Source organism: Mastigoproctus giganteus, chromosome 2, assembly GCF_048544385.1.
Source record: "Mastigoproctus giganteus isolate SK-2022 chromosome 2, ASM4854438v1, whole genome shotgun sequence".
Taxonomy (NCBI): Eukaryota; Metazoa; Arthropoda; class Arachnida; order Uropygi; family Thelyphonidae; genus Mastigoproctus; species Mastigoproctus giganteus.
Window position 1 is genome coordinate 174,097,055 of NC_143576.1, and position 18,839 is coordinate 174,115,893.

At 37.6% G+C, this 18,839-nt stretch overlaps 1 protein-coding gene across 1 annotated transcript in view; it reads right to left on the reverse strand.

Annotated features, from left to right (window-relative positions):
- PolZ2 (DNA polymerase zeta subunit 2) overlaps positions 1 to 18,839 on the reverse strand; it is an 85,922-nt gene that overhangs the window by 51,680 nt on the left and 15,403 nt on the right. Inside the window, exons 2-3 of the mRNA XM_090368785.1 lie at positions 9,951 to 10,069; positions 544 to 716 (exon numbers count right to left, since the gene is read on the reverse strand). Coding sequence (XP_090224911.1) covers positions 544 to 716; positions 9,951 to 10,069 — 292 coding nt within the window. The remainder of the gene's footprint in view (positions 1 to 543; positions 717 to 9,950; positions 10,070 to 18,839) is intronic.

Here is an 18,839-nt window from a genome sequence, read left to right on the forward strand (position 1 = left end):
ATGAAGTGCCCAAGAAGCAAAATTCCAAAAGATGTAGTATTTGTAAAATGACTCACGAATACCACCTATGTTTCAATCTAATGGATAAATGGATAAATGACCTAATAAATTCTTAGGAATATCATGAAAATATTATTATTGCTTTTTCTTCATTATTTCTATTTGATATTTTGTAAATAAATTTTGTAATCATAGTTAATAATTAATAAATCATTTTAAATTCAACAAAAAAGCTAAAAATTGCTTTTTTTATAATTAAAAAGAAAACAGTATCTAACACAAACACACTACACAAACAGATTTGGATGCAAGTTAAAGAGGATTAATAATATTAATTAAAATCAGGACAGACTGGTCCAGGTGGCTAGGCAGCAAATGCAGCATTTCTAGTGCTGCTGTTGCAAAACAAAAAAATAAATAAAAAAGGAGTGGTGGCAAAACTGTTAGTAGCCACTGAAGCTTGCCCATCCCTGATTAAAATTATTCACAAAATTTAGACTTAAAACATTTCTTAATCTAAAAAACATAAAAGCAAAGCCTTACCTGAATTCTTCATCTCCAGGTAGAGTAACATCAAATACAAACTGTTCAATTGGGTGTGCCAAATGATTAAAGATGGTAACTGCAACTTTTTGTAAATCTTTAGTCAAAATCAGTTTGTGAATGGCAGAAATACAGTTCCCAATATACGTTCTGATTAAAGGATGAACAGCCATCTGTGAATCAAAATATATATTGAACATAATCATAACAAAGACTGTATGGCTTTTATCATAAAAAAATTTGGCACAGGGATTAAAAAAAAAAAAACTAGTGTAATGGTTTAATCTAGTAAAACACCATAAAAGGTTTTTTCGTGTACTGTTTGCCCATATACATTTAACTGTGGGTATATATTTAATTGCAGTTAGTGTAAAAAAGAATTATTAGATAAAAATTAGCAGATAGCCACTAATTCTCATGCTGATCAAAGTTTCTCAAAAAGGCCAAACTTTCCCCACACCATAAGTAACAAAATTAAGGTACAAAATTGTGTATGGAAATTATAACAATGGTGACTTTCATTGCTTATTTGAATGGTCTTTATTAACAGGTTGATTCCTTTTTAACAGAGTCTGATAATCCCACATCTTCTTATTTTTATTTTAGCTACAAAAAAACTAGAGTGTATAATAGGAACAATTTGTCCATTAGTCTGTACTTGGGTGGGCAACCTCTGCCCCGCGGGCCACTTTGGCTTGAGGATGTGCATAATACGGCCCACAGTCGTTTTCAAAATATATTTATTATTATATATATTTTTGAATTAATGGAATTTCTGAAGTAAATTTAGAAAATACTCTGCACACTGTTACGACAAATATCAATCCAGATATTGATTACAATAAACAGTATCAAATCTCGCATTAAATATTATAAAACTAAAATATTGCAATTTTTGTTACTGGATTTTTATTTTTACTACAATTGTATTTTAGTATTTTTATCATGAATTTGTATTTCATTTTTCTTATGAATAAAATTAATTATATGTAAATGTATGTATAAATATTACAATAAATAACATAAAACTGTTTATGACAATTTTTTCATTATACATCATTTTAATAATCCTAAAAATCATGGAAAGCTAAAAAAATTGGCCCATGTGTACCTCACAGACATTTTATCTGGCCCGCCATTTATAAAGGTTGCCCACTCCTGGGCTGGTACTATAATTAACATGTGGTTAATTATAGCTGGTTTAACACATTTAATTGCCTTTCACGTTTAACTGCAGTTCGATTAGTCTCCGAATAAGTTTACAAACTTGCTCAAAAACTCAAAATCATTGAGAAAAGTGATTGTTCAACCACACATAGATGGTTAGAATGCAATCTGTGGAGCAGATGAATATCACTGTACACAATTATCAATTTTTCAATGTAAAATGCATGGCTGAAAAACATCAATTCATTGTCCATACCAGAAAATTTTTTTACCAGCATGACTATCATAACACAACCACTTCATGGCTGAATGCTCTCCTCGCAGGACATGGAGCCTTTAACAGTAAATTGCAGGATCTGGAAATCCAGGAAGATGCACTCTGTTCTTGTGGGAACAAGGAAACTTGATACCACGTCATGAATATTTGTCCACTTGGTGAACCTATTGCAGGTGATGGGTATCAAGATATTTCAACCTGAACATCAGCTTATTGCATCCAAAGAAGCTTGAACTCTTATGCTAAAGCTATCTTCAAATGCCACACCTTTCAAAGACAAAGACTACATCCACCACGAATACTTTGGCCACTTAATGGCCACCACTTGCCCTCAGCCCATGCCTCTTATCACAGGTGCTTGTTCTCACAACGATTTCTCAGAGTTTGCTTCTTTTGCTGGTTCAGGCCACCCAGATTGGTCTTCTGTGCCTGGCACCTCTGCTGCTTCACTCAGTTGGTGCTCTTGCCATGCTCCTCTGCTGTCCTGCTAATCTAGCCTCCTTTTGTGCTGACAGTATGCTGCCCTCCATGGATTCCTCTGCTCAGGTCCCTTGGTGTTGTTGGGCCATTCCTATGTGGGTGTTTGATGATCACCCTATGACCACTATGGCTTTCTTTGCCTGTCATACTTGTACTTTTCTTGGCACCCTATCCCACCCATCTTCAGAGCTCCCACCTTCTCTGTCATCATCACCCTTACCTTATCTGTTCTTTTCTATCCTATGGGTTTTATTCCTCTCTTTAGGCCACCTCTTAACTTGTCCTGGCCAGGTAGAGTCTCATAAATGTCCCTCTACTGTCCTGGCCCAGCTCCTCACATCACGGACGAATGCTGGGAGGTGTCTTCCTTGGTGATCGTGCATCCCAGTAACTAAGTAGGCAGATGAACAACACAAACAACATGCCAACACACAACTTATGGTACCCAACACAACTCAGACTCATCTGACTTTGCAGTCTTGCATCTCTGCAGTGCCACTAAATGCAGTTTTGTGGGAAACTACTGGCACCTAGTTACAAACACACTACGCTAATCCACTATGTCCCGTAACAAACACAAGACAACAATGGGTGCTGCAGTCAGTCCTCCCAACTCAAATGGCAACTTTTAGTCTCAGACTGTAATCTGCCCAATAGTATTAGTAGAGGCAAATAATGTAAGGAAGAAAGCTTATACAACCTCAGTCAAAAAAAATTACCCACCTCCTCCTCTATCCATCTACTCTCATAATTCATCTTTTTCTTCCTTAATGCATTCACTGCAGGTTGACACACACATGCAAGTGAAGGGGGTTTTAATCTAACTTACTTTATGAATAATTTTCTTCTGATTTACCAGGAGAAAAGCTAATTATTTTGTCAAGTAACTTTTGCTATAGAGGCTCACTAATTAAACCAAAGTGAGAAGAAAGTCCAAAAATGTATCTGTCATCCCGAATCTAGATTAACTCAATTCCATGATTTTTAAATTTGACGATTAAGGTCAAGCCAGTAGCGAATGTATTAAATTTATTCAAACTAGCAATTCCACACACAAGATGGTAATTTGTTCTAGTAATCAGTTCTCTCTAACCAAAAGTGAATTTTTGCACATCCATCCTACAGCCATCCTTTTTTTCAATTTGTCCCCTTATATGCGTTGTCTAAGAAAGAGTAAGGATGTCATCAGCATTTAGTTTGCTCAATCCATTTAAATCCTTAAACATTTCAATCAGGTCTCCTCAGGGAAAGCTAGTTTCCAAGTGCTGCAATTATCAGAAATGAAGTCTTTCATGGAAAGTACCCTTTTCTGTCCTTGAATAATCAGGCTGCTCTTCTCTGCACCCATTCCAAGAAAACCACATCTTAAAATGAGATTTACTCAAATGCAATACAACGGGATAATCACCTCCTTGTCCATGCTTGCAAAGTTCCTATATATCACTGATAGAATCCCATGAGCTGGTTTAGCAGCTTGCCTAGAGAACTTCATTTCAGACTGTATAATTACCCCTATGACTATTTTGTTCTCTACCACTTTAAATGGCTACCATCCAATTGGTATGTGTTATTTTGGGATTATTGCTGTGTATACACTTTCTTGTGCTGTTGTACTTAGCCAGTGGAGAGAAAGAGTGTAAAAATGTAGTAGTAGTAGTGGCATGTGATGCAAGAAAGCAAATGTATGAGCTTATGCAGCATCAGCCAAAAAAAAAAAAAAAAAAATCACACCATTCCCTCCAAATGCCTGTCCAGTTCCTCCTTAAATTTATTCAACCTATCAACTTCCACAACGACAGATGGAAGTTTGTTCCAGCAATTAACCACCCGCTGGCTAAAGGCAAATTTCCGCACATCTATTCTACATCTGTCTTTTCTTAATTTGAATTTATGCCCCCTTAGGTTCATAATCTGAACAAGTGGAAGGATTCCATCAGAATTCAGCGTGCTCAACCCATTCAAGGCCTTATATACCTCAATCAGATCACCGCGCAGGTGCCTAGTCTCCAGCCACTGCAATTTGCAGAACTTAAGCCTCTCTTGGTAAGAGGATCCCTTCATTCCCCTCACCTTCTCTGTACACGCTCAAGTAAATCTACATCCTTCCTAAAATGAGGACTCCAGACCTGTACGCAGTACTCAAGGCGTGGCCTGACCATTGCCTTATACAGAGGGATAATCACCTCCTTTTCCCTGCTAGCAAAATTCCTATATATCATTGACAAAACCCCATGACCTGCCCTGGCAGCCTGTCTACATTGCTCAGAGAACTTCATATCTGACTGCACAATTACTCCCAGGTCTTTTTCATTTTCTACCACCTTAAGTGTAGTACCACACAGTTGGTACGTTTCTCTGGGGTTAGTTCTACCCATATGCAGTACTTTGCATTTGTCAAGGTTAAACTTCAGTTGCCACTTCTTACCCCATCTGCCCAAATTATCTAGATCCTGTTGCAGTAGCACACTGCCATTACTGTCATTAACAACCCTGCCAACCTTTGTATCATCTGCAAACTTCGACATTAAGCCTGATATACCTTCATCAATATCATTGATAAATATACAAAACAACAGTGGACCTAACACCGAACCCTGTGGGACTCCACTAATAACATTAGTCCAAGAAGAGCAGCACCCATTGATTACCACCCTCTGCCTTCTCCCACTTAACCATCCTTTTATCCATTGTAGCAACTTACCCTTAATACCATTCTGCTCCAATTTGTACAATAGTCTTCCATGCGCAACAGTGTCAAAAGCTTTCCTGAAATCCAAATATATGATATCAAAATTATTTTTTGCATCCAGTTCCTTTGTAACCACATCATAATATCCTATCAAATTTGTCAGACAAGACTTTCCCTTAACAAACCCATGCTGTGTCTGAATTATTGCTGCAGTCTTGTCTAGATGATCCTGCAATGCATCTTTAACCAGCGACTCCATTATTTTACCCGGAACAGAAGTTAAACAACTAACTGGTCTGGAATTACTCGTGTCACCCTTCGATCCCCCTTTGTGAATTGGGGATACATTTGCACATCTCCAGTCCGTGGGAACCTCCCCTGAGTCCAAGGATGCTCTCATAATTATGGCTAAGGGTTTGCTTAGTTGCTTTGCCGCCTCCTTTAATATAACTGGATAGATCCCATCCACCCCAGGTGCTTTTCTTACGTTTAACTTCAACAATTTCTCTTCCACTTTTCTCTCAGTTATTACAACATCATTAAGCACCCTACTACAATTTGATAACCTTCTGCCATTTTCAAACCTTAATAACTCCTCATGTGTGAATGTAGATGCAAAATACTCATTCAGTTTGTTTGCTATCTGAGCAGGATCATCAACAGTCGAACCATCGATGTCAAGTGGACCAATCAGATTCATCCCCCTCCTTTTAGAGTTTATATAAGTAAAGAAATCCTTGCTGTTTTTCCTTAGCATCTTTTGCCAAGGATTTCTCGTAATCTGCCTTCGCCTGCCGAACCTCCTTTGTGACCTGATTACAGATTAACTTATATCTGCCATAGGCTACTGAGTCGCTTGATAATTTATATGCATCCCATGCATTTTTCTTCTCTGTTACGAGTCTCATGAGTTCATTTGACAACCATTTAGGCCTAAACCTTGAACAATATTTCTTAATAGGTATGAAACTTTTAGTAGCCTCCACGATTAATTCCTTGAATGCTTCCCACTTAGAATTTACTGTTGGTAACATCGTCAGTTGATCCCACTGTACAGAATTTAAAAACTGTCGGAGACCACTGTACTCGCCTTTAAGTTAAAAAAAAGTAAAATGTGTGTTTTAGATGCTAAGGCTTAAATAGGTAATTACACATTCTCTTCTGTGCAAGTTGAATATAAAGGAGAAACAACTTAAATAAAAGTAAATGCAAGAAAATAAGATATTTAATTGTAGTTGCACGCTTGCTAATTTTATGACAAAACACACAGTACTTGAGAAAAACATTAAGAACAATACTCAACAGCCAATTTAAATAGAAATTAATAATGTTGAAATCAAAATCTTTTTGAAAGAATGAATAATGTTGAAATCAAAATCTTTTTGACCAAATGAATAATGTTGAAATCAAAATCTTTTTGAAAGAATGAATAATGTTGAAATCAAAATCTTTTTGAACGAATGAATAATGTTTAAATAACTTGTAATGTTTCATTGTGTATCTAAATCTTACACAATGAAACATTACAAGTTATTAGGAATTTCTCAAAGTAGTTTACTAACAAACAGCTATGATAGGTGCCTTGAAACTGGGTATATGAAGAAGTTAGTATTAGTAACGGCCGCAAGGTGCAAGAAAGCCTATGGCTTATGCTGCACCAGCCAAAAAAAAAAAAAAAAAAAAAAAATCCAAACAAAACAATGATAAAAACAAAAAATAAATAAATAACTAAATAATAATAATTAATAAATAAAAAAATATAATAAAAAAAATAAAATAAAATAAAAAAATAAATAAAAAGGAAATTAAACCTATCATCCTATGCGCTTCCCTTACCCGAAAGTACTATCCAGATGACCTTTGAATTTCCCCAAACTGTCGGCCTCTACCACCCATGAAGGCAACTTATTCCAGTAATTTATAACTCGCTGGCTAAAATAGAACTTCCTGCAGTCCAATCTAAACATTTCCCCCCGTAACTTGAATTTATGTCCCCTAGTTCTAGCATCATTTATAATCTTGAAAATTTTGTCCTCATTCATTTTACTGATGCCTCTCAGAGCCTTAAACACCTCAATCAAATCTCCTCTAAGGTGTCTAGTTTCCAAACTCTGCAACCCACATATTCGAAGTCTTTCTTCATAAGGACGCCCTTTTGCCGATCTCACCAGGCGAGTTACCCTTCTTTGCACCCTTTCAAGAAGCTCGATGTCTTTCTTCAGGTGCGGTCTCCATACTTGAACACAGTATTCCAAGTGCGGTCTAACATAAGCCTTATATAATGGGATTATCACGTCCCTATCTCTACTTGCAAAAGTTCGATAGATCATCGATAGGACACCATGGGCCTTCCTTGCAACCTGTTTACAATGCTCAGAGAATTTCATGTCTGACCGTATCGTAACACCCAAGTCCCTTTCCTCCAGTACTGGGTTTAGTTGAACTCCACCAAGTGAATAAGTTTTTTTGGGATTACTGTTTCCCAGGTGTAATACCTTACACTTTGTTGTATTAAAGCACAGCTGCCATTTTTCTGACCATTCCTGAAGTCGATCTAGGTCTCTCTGAAGAAGCTCAGCTTGACAGTGATCATTAACTACTCTCCCAATTTTAACATCATCTGCAAATTTAGACATCACGCCCTCTATCCCTTCATCAATGTCGTTTATGAAAATTAAAAACAACAGTGGTCCTAATACTGATCCTTGGGGAACCCCACTTCTTACATCAACCCAATCTGAGGAATAGCCATTTATCACAACCCTCTGCCTCCTGCCCTGAAGCCATCCTTCTATCCATCTAAGGATTTTCCCAGTGATTCCAACCTGTTCCAGCTTATAAAGCAACCGCTCATGTGGGACTGAGTCAAAAGCTTTGCTGAAATCTAAATAAACAATGTCGAAATTATTCCCTAAATCCAGCTCGTGAGTGACCCTTTCGAAATAGTGAACCAGATTTGTTAAACATGATTTTCCCTTTACAAAACCATGCTGAGTATCCTTGAGAATTTCAATTCGATCCAAATGATCCTGAATTCCACCCTTGATCATTGCCTCCATGATTTTCCCTACTACTGAAGTCAGACTGACAGGTCGATAATTTCCAACTTCACTTTTAGAGCCATCCTTATGTATGGGAGATACATTTGCACTTTTCCAATCCAAGGGAATCTCCCCAGAGTCTAATGATGCTCGCATAATTAGCCTCAATGGTTCAATGCACTCACTTGCCGCCTCTCTTAAGATTATAGGGTATATTCGATCAACTCCAGGAGCTTTACTGGTCTGTAGGCTAGAAAGTTTTTTCATTAAATAATCTTGCGAAATTTCAATATCATTAATTACATTTTTTTTAACTTCGCTCCCACAATTTCCCTTTGCCACAAAAGGCTTTTCATTTGTAAATATCGATGCAAAATAACTGTTGAGTTCATCTGCAACGGCAGCTGGTGTATTTATTACTGTCCCCTTTCCCTTACGTAAAGGTCCGATCTGGTTTGTCCTGCTCTTCTTGGCATTTATATATGTGAAGAATTCTTTATCCCCCTCTTTGCTCTGTTTGCTAGTGATTTCTCATAAACTGCCTTTGCCTGTCGAACCTTTTCTGTGGCTCTGTTACACATCACCTTGTAGCTGTTATAGGCTTCAGTACTTTTTATTGTTCTGTAACCTTTCCATGCCACCTTTTTCTGCTCAAGTAATGCGGCAACTTCACTAGTCATCCAACTTGGAACTCTCCTCGTGGAGTATTTTTTTAATGGTATATACGCATTCAAGGCATCTGTGATTAATGTTTTAAAAGCGTACCACAGTTCAATTGTATTCATTCTCTGCGCGATATCTACCCAGTTAATAGAGGCCATGTAGTACCTTAAGGCATCGTAATTTCCTTTTCTGAAATTAAAACCCATTCCTTTGCCTTTTACTTCTGCTACCTCTCTCGTCATCATCCACCGTAGAACTCCATGATCACTTCCTGCTACTGGTTCCTCTACTGTCAGCCCTGTTATGTCATCTGATTCATGTGTGATGATGAGGTCTAGGATATTCTTTTCTCTAGTACTTTCCCTGACATGTTGATACAAATAACAGTCATCTAGTTGATTTAAAAATTTTGTTCCCCATGTGGAGTTTCCTTCCCATTTACTCCAATCAATTAGAGGCAAATTGAAATCACCCATAATAAGACATTGACGCTTACTTGCCCATTCCATTTGCATGTAGAGGCTTTTGTCATAATCTTCACAATCACCTGGTCTGTAGATTACTCCTACTCGCATTATACCTTTGTTTCCAACTATCTCACACCATACAGACTCTATACTAGCATGTGAAACGTCTGAATCCGGGAAAGCTATCGTCGCACTCAGGCTGCTTCTGATAAGAAGCATTACCCCACCACCCCTTTTTTCTAACCTATCCTTCCTAAATACATTATACAAGCCATACTGAAACTCATCATCCCCAATTTCCGGGTGGCACCACGTCTCTGTAAGCCCTATTATGTCCGCGTTACTTGTTTTAACCAGCAGTTCGAATTCGCTCATTTTATTGACGACACTTCTAACGTTACTGTATAAACAATTAAGATTTACTGTTCTTGTATATTTAACAACCCTAACACAACCCTTGAAGTTTTTTAGGCTCTCTTCCCTGATATTAGCTGGGAGTTCAAGCTCTACACAAGATGTGAACAGTACTACAATAAAGTTCATTATGCAAAATAAACTAACTCTTTCAAAGGTCTTTCCTAAAGTAGTTAATAGATATATACATATAAAATTATTACACATACCTGAACAGGAATATTATACTTTTTTCTTTTCTCAAAGACATTTGGTGAGTAAATATTCCGAGCATACAATATATTATGTATGGCTACTTCTAGGAATTCATTCAAAATGTCAGCTGCAACTGCGAAAAAAAAAAAAAAAAAAAAGAAAGAAAAATCCTTAATTTGTCCACACAAATTGCAAATAAACATAATCAAAACACAAGTCAACATGTAAATAATTTCCTTCTTTCTTGCACAAATCTAATGTAATGAGTCTGTAGACTCATTGTAGAATCATTAAAGCATTGGCATTCTTTCAAGAATGAATATCGGCATCAAACTTAAAACTACTATACTGTATCTAAAACTAGATAAATTATGAAACAAGTTGGACAAAAGCTTTGACCTATTGTATTGTCATTTATCTAGATCATATAAGATATTTTCAGAATTACATGACAAACCATATTTCTTAAAATATAACCTATGTAAGGATATAATAGAAGACAAAGTTAAATTTTTTTCCATTCAAAAAACCTTTACAGCAGGAAGAGGCAGAGGCAGAGAGAGAGAGAGAGAGAGAGAGAGAGAGAGAGAGAGAGAGAGAGAGAGAGAGAGAGAATCTACAAAGCAATGTGAAACATGCTGTATTTTTTAAAGTTACATAAATAGCCTAAGTATTCAGGAGTGATTCATTATTTTTATTAAATAATACAATAGTTGTGATCCCTATAATTGCCTCAGAACAAGAGCTACCAGCATTAAGCCAAAATCTTAACCTGCTCTGATGGACTGGTACAGTGGGTAACATGATTTACTAAGAAATAATGTTATGGGTTTAATGTTATCTGTAGACAACTCCCCAAGGGTTGTTTCCAGTAGTTCCCACTAAATACCTCCAACATTCCTTTTTCTTGTCTCTTATGAGGGCTGTATACTGATTCCTGAGATTCTATAAAAAATCTCTCAGTGCATTCACCTCATTTTGTTGCCAAGATGTTCTGGCTCTTTGGAAATTTCTCCTCACCTGGTGCACCCTTCTCCTGAGTATGGTCAGTTCAAGGCACCACTGGGGTACTACTGCTTCCTCGGTTTTTTTCTGTGGGATAGACAGGTTTACTGTTTTTATTAAAATGTTTGTTATAGTCAGCGCTTGCTCGTTCAGGCTACAGTTGCCTCATCTAGACCACTCATTTTCCTGTTTTTGCAGCTCAGCTGCTGTATGTTCTGCTGAAAATCTCCCAGTTTGCCTTTTTAAGGTTATACCTTTTGATATCCAACAAAGAGTGTTGGGTTGTTTGTAATTGCCTGTTTAGTTTGAAGGTGATGGCTCTATGATCTGACGTGGTCCAGACTGCCTGGACACACCAGTCCGTGATTTTATAAGCTATTGAATTGGTGGCAAGAGTAATATCAATGTCACTCTCCCACATGGTACTGCTAAAAGTTGGTAAGTTATTAGGTTGATTTATCACTTGAAAGGATGAGGTGGCTATAAAATCAGATAATATCTGGCCATTGTGTGTATGTCTTCTGTACAGCTATGCCATAAGGCTGACCAGTAGTTGACATCAGCACACACTATATTTGCAGTAGCGGAGATGGGGGAAACCCACTGTGCCATCAGAAACACAGTAGGTAACAAATTTATGACTGCTTGTAAGTAATCTATAGTAAGGTTTATGTCTTCACTTGGTCTTGCATAAAGAGATATAATATAGAACTGTCCAACTGCACTGGTGATATGGGCAGACACTGCCACTGGGGAGCAGCAGAGGTGACCCACCTTTGTGACTGTAAGGTCAGTATTTTTAACTACTATTGCTGTAGAAGAGACACCTGAGGTGTATTCTATTATTTTATAGCCTCTTGGGTATCCTTGAACCCTACTCATATTTGTGTATGGTTCTTGGAGTACCAAGATATCTATATCATGTTCTTCTAATTTGAGTTTGATCTGATCAACAACAGCTTTTGCTCTTTGAGGATTCAAGTGGATGAGATTTAGAGCCCTAGTCATATTTATGTTATCAACCTGGTCCTAGATTGTATAAGTTTTATCATTTTTTTTTTTTTATAACAGGGGCATTTATTATCCCTGATACTGTGGGCATATCCAGTCAGCCGTGCTGCTTTACAGGTAGCACATTTCGGCTGTTGATTTTTGTTTTGGCAATTCTTGTAGTCATGGCCAGTAACTGAGCAGTGACCACAGACAGGGGTTTTCTGACTGCAGTCCCTGGCAATATGACGATATCTATGACAATTAAAGCACTTTTGTACATGGAAGTGCTCCATGAATCTATGACTAGTCCAGCCAGCATAGATTCTTTGCTGTCTTTGTAGGTGCTTCCACATCCTGGGGGAAATCTCCACTATGATATTTAACTGGCCATTTTTTTTGGCTTTTTGTAGCTCTTTTAAGTTGAAACTGTTCAGCAAACTCATTTGTACTCTATTTCTTGGAAGTTTTTATGGTATATATCTGTCATTAGTTGTTTGTTTGTTATTTGGTTTTTAGGAGCATTAGCAACTAAGGCCATATTGCTCCGGGGATATGCGGTGGTCATTCCCTGACCTTTCTGCATCCTCCCTATTTGGTGGTCACAGGCTCAAACCCCGGTCTAATCAAGAAGCATGTGCTACGCACTGCTGCTCCTGCCCTCCTGGCTACGGAGGTGCCGCCATTAGTTGTTTCTCTGGTGTAGTTTGCATTATGTCAAATAGCAGTATATGTGGATTCTTTCCCTTTGGTTTTAATCCAAGTTTTAGGATTTTAAGGTTTGCTTCTACCTTTTTCAGATCTTTGTCTGCTACTTCCAGAAGCACACCAGTACCATGTGGGAGAGTGACACTGATGTTACTCTTGCCATCAATTCAATAGCTTATAAAATCACAGGCTGGTGTGTCCAGGCAGTCTGGACCACGTCAGAGCATCGCTTTTCTCATGCTATTTATTTTAATTTCTTTTAGGTGGGGCTTTAGTTGGGTCACTACAGCTTCCCTGACTGCCTCACTAGATTTGTAGACTGAGCCAGGTTTTGCATTTAAAATAACTATATTAGTATCTTTACTCCTGGGTGTTTCCTTAGATTTATTAAGTTGCTTGGGTTGAGTATACTCTGTTTTGCCTGCTCTTGCTACTTGAGCATAACTCAGGGTGTTTATTTCTTTATAATTGTTTCTTTCTTCAGTCACATTTTCTATTTTAGATCTTAATACTCTATTTTCTGTGTTTAGTTCTATAACTCTTTGCTCCAAGACTGTCCAGCAACTATCTGCAATCTAGTTGCAGATGTTATTCTGTTCGTCTGGTTGTGGAGGAAGTCTTCTAAGTAGAGTTTCAACTCTTTAATTTGTTTAATTGGGTCTTCCATCTCATTTATCACCTGAAACCTTTTTTCCTCTTATGTTTTGTTATCAATCAGTTCTCTATTTTCTTTCTCTTTACCTTCTTTATTTTCAACTACGTTCCTCCTTTTTTGGGCCTTTTCACACTAAGGAGGCCTGGAGGATATCATGGACATGTATTTACGTCTTCATTATTTATTTCATCGTTGTTGAGAGTCCTTGCACTTAATACTCTTACTTCAGAGTGTGGGATAGTGAGCGATCTCTGTGTTTAAGTCGTGATTTCCGTATTTTTGCTTTTTATCATCCAGACTTTGCTCTTTTTCAGTCATTTTATCCATTTTGTATTGTCCCTTACATTGAGGGGAATAATTTTTTTAACGTGCTTATTTTCAGTCTACATCTAGTATAACTGAAGATTCACCTTTTTTCCAGTTTTGGCGGGAAACTGAAATGCTCCATTAATAGAACTAGGTAATCACTTTTCTTCTATACTCAAGTCTTGGTAGGGGATTTGAATAATTAGTTATGGTTGTGTCCAGCGTATACTTTATATCACGTGATAAACAATGGTGTAGTGTGCACCCATTGTAAAAAAGGGAGTATGTATAGAGTACATAGAAGCTATGATCATACTGGTAATTGGTAGTTTTTGTGAAGATTCACTTCTTAAGGAAAATAAAAAAATCTTACTGAAATCAAACTGCAAGTATAAAATTTACAAATATAGTAATACAAACAACATCAACACATGATTACATAATTTCAAATGAATATGTGAATAAAGAACAAATTTTCTTTATTCACAAACAGAAATACTAAACATTAGGAAACTAGAATGAAGAATCATAGAGGAAAAATTGTTTTCATGTTTACAGTCAAAGGTGAAATGCATATTCATTTGTTCTCACACACAATCTTCTGTGAAGAATTTAAACCATCTTATTATATTCTATTCTTTTTAAAATCTTATTAAAATTCTTATTTTATTCTTCACAAATATACTGAGTATGTAGAAGGCACCAGCAACCTTGGCCTTTAAAGGATTTCATACTAAAATAAGTTTCTTGATCCACTATAATGATCCATTTTATTGTGATATGACTGTGCTGGAGAAACTTTCACTTGAACATTATGCTATTAGATGAAATCCTGGTACATTAGCATAATTCACTAAATGTAATTGTACAAAAAATAATACAGGGCCAGACTTGATTTCAAAGGCTTGCCCTAACGACCACTGCACTAAGAAAGCATTGTAAGTGTTATGAAAAAGTCAAAATCTATGAGAATCACAAACCATATTAGTTCCCTTTTTTTGGAGGCTATTTTTAATATTTCTTCAATATTTTGGTAGCTAAAACTGATTTTTTTTAGCTCTTTTAAATGTACTACATTTTAACTTTTTTGAAACCTTCAATTTTTTATTTTTGGTCCTTGGGGTTGTCACAGACATTCTCTCAGATATGCCAGACAAGCTGTACTTGTTACCTGGAAGTCTAAAACACTGATGGAACTGATATTTGGGTGACGCTCAAGTCAAGTGGACCCAATTTCGGTGAAGTCCAGATGTCTATGGCAGCCAAATCCTCTGCTTGCACCTTCACGATAGTGGGACTGTTCGTAATCCTCGATATAACCTCCATGCACAAGTACATGGTGGGTGAGCACCCAGGTGTGAACCAATGTAAGCAGGGGTCGAAGTGTGGCGCCCACACCACATGGAGGAATGCCGCCCCTCTGTGTTACCAGGCAGTACTAGGTGGTAGATGACTCATCAACCGGTGCAATACCACCACTTTGCTTATTGGAGGCTTGAACTGGTGGAACCCATGTTTAGTCTCTAGAGCTAAGTTCCGGTCAACCCTTCCCTATCTCTTCCAACATGCAGTGTGATTGATGACTTTTGAGGTTATGATAAACACTGCGGCGAGATCCAATATCCCTTACATTTCGAGGATACAGCTCTAAAACAGTGTTGGCAGGCCGGCCGCTAGTTAGTACACTGGACTGAACCTATTGGTAACTCCCTAGAAGGCTTTCCGGATCAGCTAGTGTATAATCTTGCTACCTCTACTCTGCTAGATAGTGACTGGAGGGAGTCCGAGTAGTGTGTATGCGGGGGGGGGGCATTGTCGAGGCCACGTTATATCAAGAATCTGGGTATATTCTTACCATGTGTACGCCATATCCATAAATTTCATTACTTCATACAGCATGTCCCATCCACTTTTTCTAACTATTGAATACACAATGAATTGTCAAACTAATAGAGCAAGCTTATCCTTGGAAAAGATCTAAACCTCCCAAGGACTTCCTAATTCATTTCACAAATATACGTGGTCGCAATTCTAATCTCAACGATGTCCATTTCCACTTGCACTCTGCCAAACCCCATGTACTTTTTCTGACAGAATCTCAGTTATCTGTTGATTCAACTACTGCTCATCTCAGATGCCCAAATTATTCGCTGTATGATTCCTTTTGCCTCAAACGTGGTACTTGTGCATATGTCCGTTCTGATATTCCCTGTCAGGGATTTGGCAATTTGGAATCTCCTCTCTTTCATCTTCTGTGGCTTAAAAATCTCTCTACCTCGTTTTGTAAAATTCATCTGTCTCTACTGTTCTCCAAACTCCACTAATCACTTAGAGCTCTTTGACTTCCTCTCTTTGCAACTTGACTTTCTCCAGTCCAACTTTCCTAACAGTGAGGTAATTTTCCATGGTGATTTTAACGTTCACAACTCCAGCTGGCTTCCGTTTTCTAGTCACACCGACCCAGCTGGTCAAGATGCTGAGGCTTTTGCAATTACTAATGACCTTGCACAGATTGTTCATTTACCTACAAGAATACCGGACAATCCTAATCATACAGCCAATATGCTTGATCATTTTCTCACAAACAACCCTTCTAAGTACACGGTCGAAGTGAGAGGTTCTTTAGGCACTTCAGATCACAACTTGGTGATTGTCTCTTCTCCAATGGAGCCTTTATCTCGTGGCTATTCCCAACCTCGTGTTGTTTCGCATTACAAGAAAATCTGCTACCAAATCCTTAAATTCCGATCTTCAGGTAATTCTCTAGTGGGTCAAAGCCAACTTAGTTGATTTCAACCCTTCTAAAACTCAATCTTGTCTTATATCTCGCAAAAAGGATTCTTCTGCTCCTATGCTTATCTTTAGTAACACTCTGATTTCTAGGCAAAATGATATATCTCTTTTGGGGTTTACCCTGACTTCTAATCTCTCTTGGAACAAGCACATTACAAATACTGCTTCCTCTGCATCTAAAAAACTTGGTTTTCCCTTTCGCTCTCGGCGTTACTTTTTTCCAAACAGATGCTCACTCTGTATAAATCGCAAATCCGCCCTACCATGGAATATTGTTCCCACATCTGGGGTGGTGCCCCGAAAATCTCTCTCAGACTTCTTGATTCCATTCAGAAGAGGGCAGTTAGGTTAATTAATGATTCATCTCTAACAGAGTCTCTCCACTCGCTGTCTCATAGACATACTGTTTCTGCTGCATGCCTCTTCTACAGATACTTCCATGGGCACTGTTCTGAATTGGCTTCTATAATTCCCACTCTCTCTTTCAAAACAGTCCGATCACATGCCACCACCAGCCAACATCCATTTACTGTCCAACTTCAAACTCACAGAACCAACTTTTCATCTTCCTCGTTTATTAATTCAACTTCCATTTTCTGGAACAACCTTCCTTCATACGTATTTCCTGAAAATTACAGTGTACAGAAGTTCAAGTCCAATGTCAATTAATATCTTCTTTTGTCTTCTCAACCTCCAACCCAAGCACAGTACTAAGTACTATAGGTTCTAATACCTTTCGTGTTTGGGATTTACAAAAAAAAAAAAGAAAAAAAAAAAAAAAAGATTTTATTAATTTAAACTAAACATATCTTGAGTATTACTGAATAAACATAATAAATGCAATATTAGCATAATGTCATTTAAGAAATTTATTAATGTCAAGCAGTAGTGTAGGAATGCCTTGGCATTGGGGCAGGTGCCAAGGGTGCCGGTATCAGAAGGGCCACATCAGCTCCATGCCAAGCTGTTTCGAAGTCCATTTTGTCAGCTAGCCTTAGGCTAGCTGACGAAATGGCACCCCTGAATGATGTCCCATCAGAATGCAAGCAGAGGGTGGGGTAAAATAAATTTTTGCCAAATAGCGTGTTTTCAGAGGGCAATTCAAGCCTATATTGCATCGTTAAATCTGAGTATACACTGCATATCAGCATAGATCTATTTGCCACTAGAACGTAATTTTGAAGGGACCAATCAGATAGCTGCTTCATCAGTGCATGCATGAATGCACAGCAGTTGCAATTCAAGCATTGTGTACGTTCTACGATACTGAATAAGTTAGAAGTTATAAATAATGTGTGTATAGTGTTTTTGTGCTTGCTATATAAACAGATAATCGTGAATATTGTGATTTATAATTTAAATAAAACCTTCCCAGGAATGCCTTCAATTAAAGTGCAAATAGAACAAAACCCCCTTAGTTAAAGTAAAACATGACAAAAGCCCCTATGTTTTTCTGTTTTCAGACTTTAACACCATTAAAAAAATTTTATAGAGGGGATCTTTAGAAATAGAAAAAGAAACTAAAATTTTGGTAATTTTAATAATGATGCAATCCTGAAAAATATTATAATCTTTGTCTGTGTTGGTTCACTCTACTTGATCATTGTTTGTCTACCTGAATAATCCTCCAAAAGTGACCTGACACATTCAGGTCACCATTTAGTGATCATGTGACCTCACCTTGTATCTTAGCAGCCTGCCAGGGATTAAATCAGAATTAACCTCACATCATTGCTGGGAAGGGAAAGTCAGGTGTGTATAAAAGGCTGCTAGATTTAACCTGTGGTATCAGTTCCATTTCAGCTACCATAGTTGTAACGTCTGTAGGAATATACTGTTATGAACTTTGTAGTGTTTTTAAAAATTGGTTATACTCTGAGTGACCTGAAAAATCAGTCTTTCATCAATCACCATGGAGATTATCAAGAATAATAAAGGAGGTTCAAAACTATGCACAGAAAGCTATTTAAACACCAAGAAGAGCTCAAACAATAGACGAATACGTTGGGAATGTTGCAGAGGAATGCACTTTCTTGCAAAGGTTTTGCTCATTCAGATTTGGAGGTGAAGCAACTACTTTCTGTGACTGAATACAGCCCCACAACCCAGATCCTAACAAGGTTAAAGCAGCCGAAGTAAGGAACACCTGCATATATTGTTGCAGGTGCATTATGTCAACAACCACTTGAAGTCCATTGTGCCATTGGTCGGCTTGACTCTTTGAGCACCACCAACTCTTCCCGATGGAATATTTACAGTATGCATGAGAACAATTCCTCCCGTTTCCACCACAGTTATGAAATGTCCATCAGGCAACCATTTTTTTTTTTTTTTTTTGTTAGTTGTTGGCGCATCGGCTTCTGTGGCCATAATGCACATCTCAAAGTTTTTGCATTTTACTCTGATTCAAAGGCAACCATTGATAAGGAGGATCGCACCAACAACC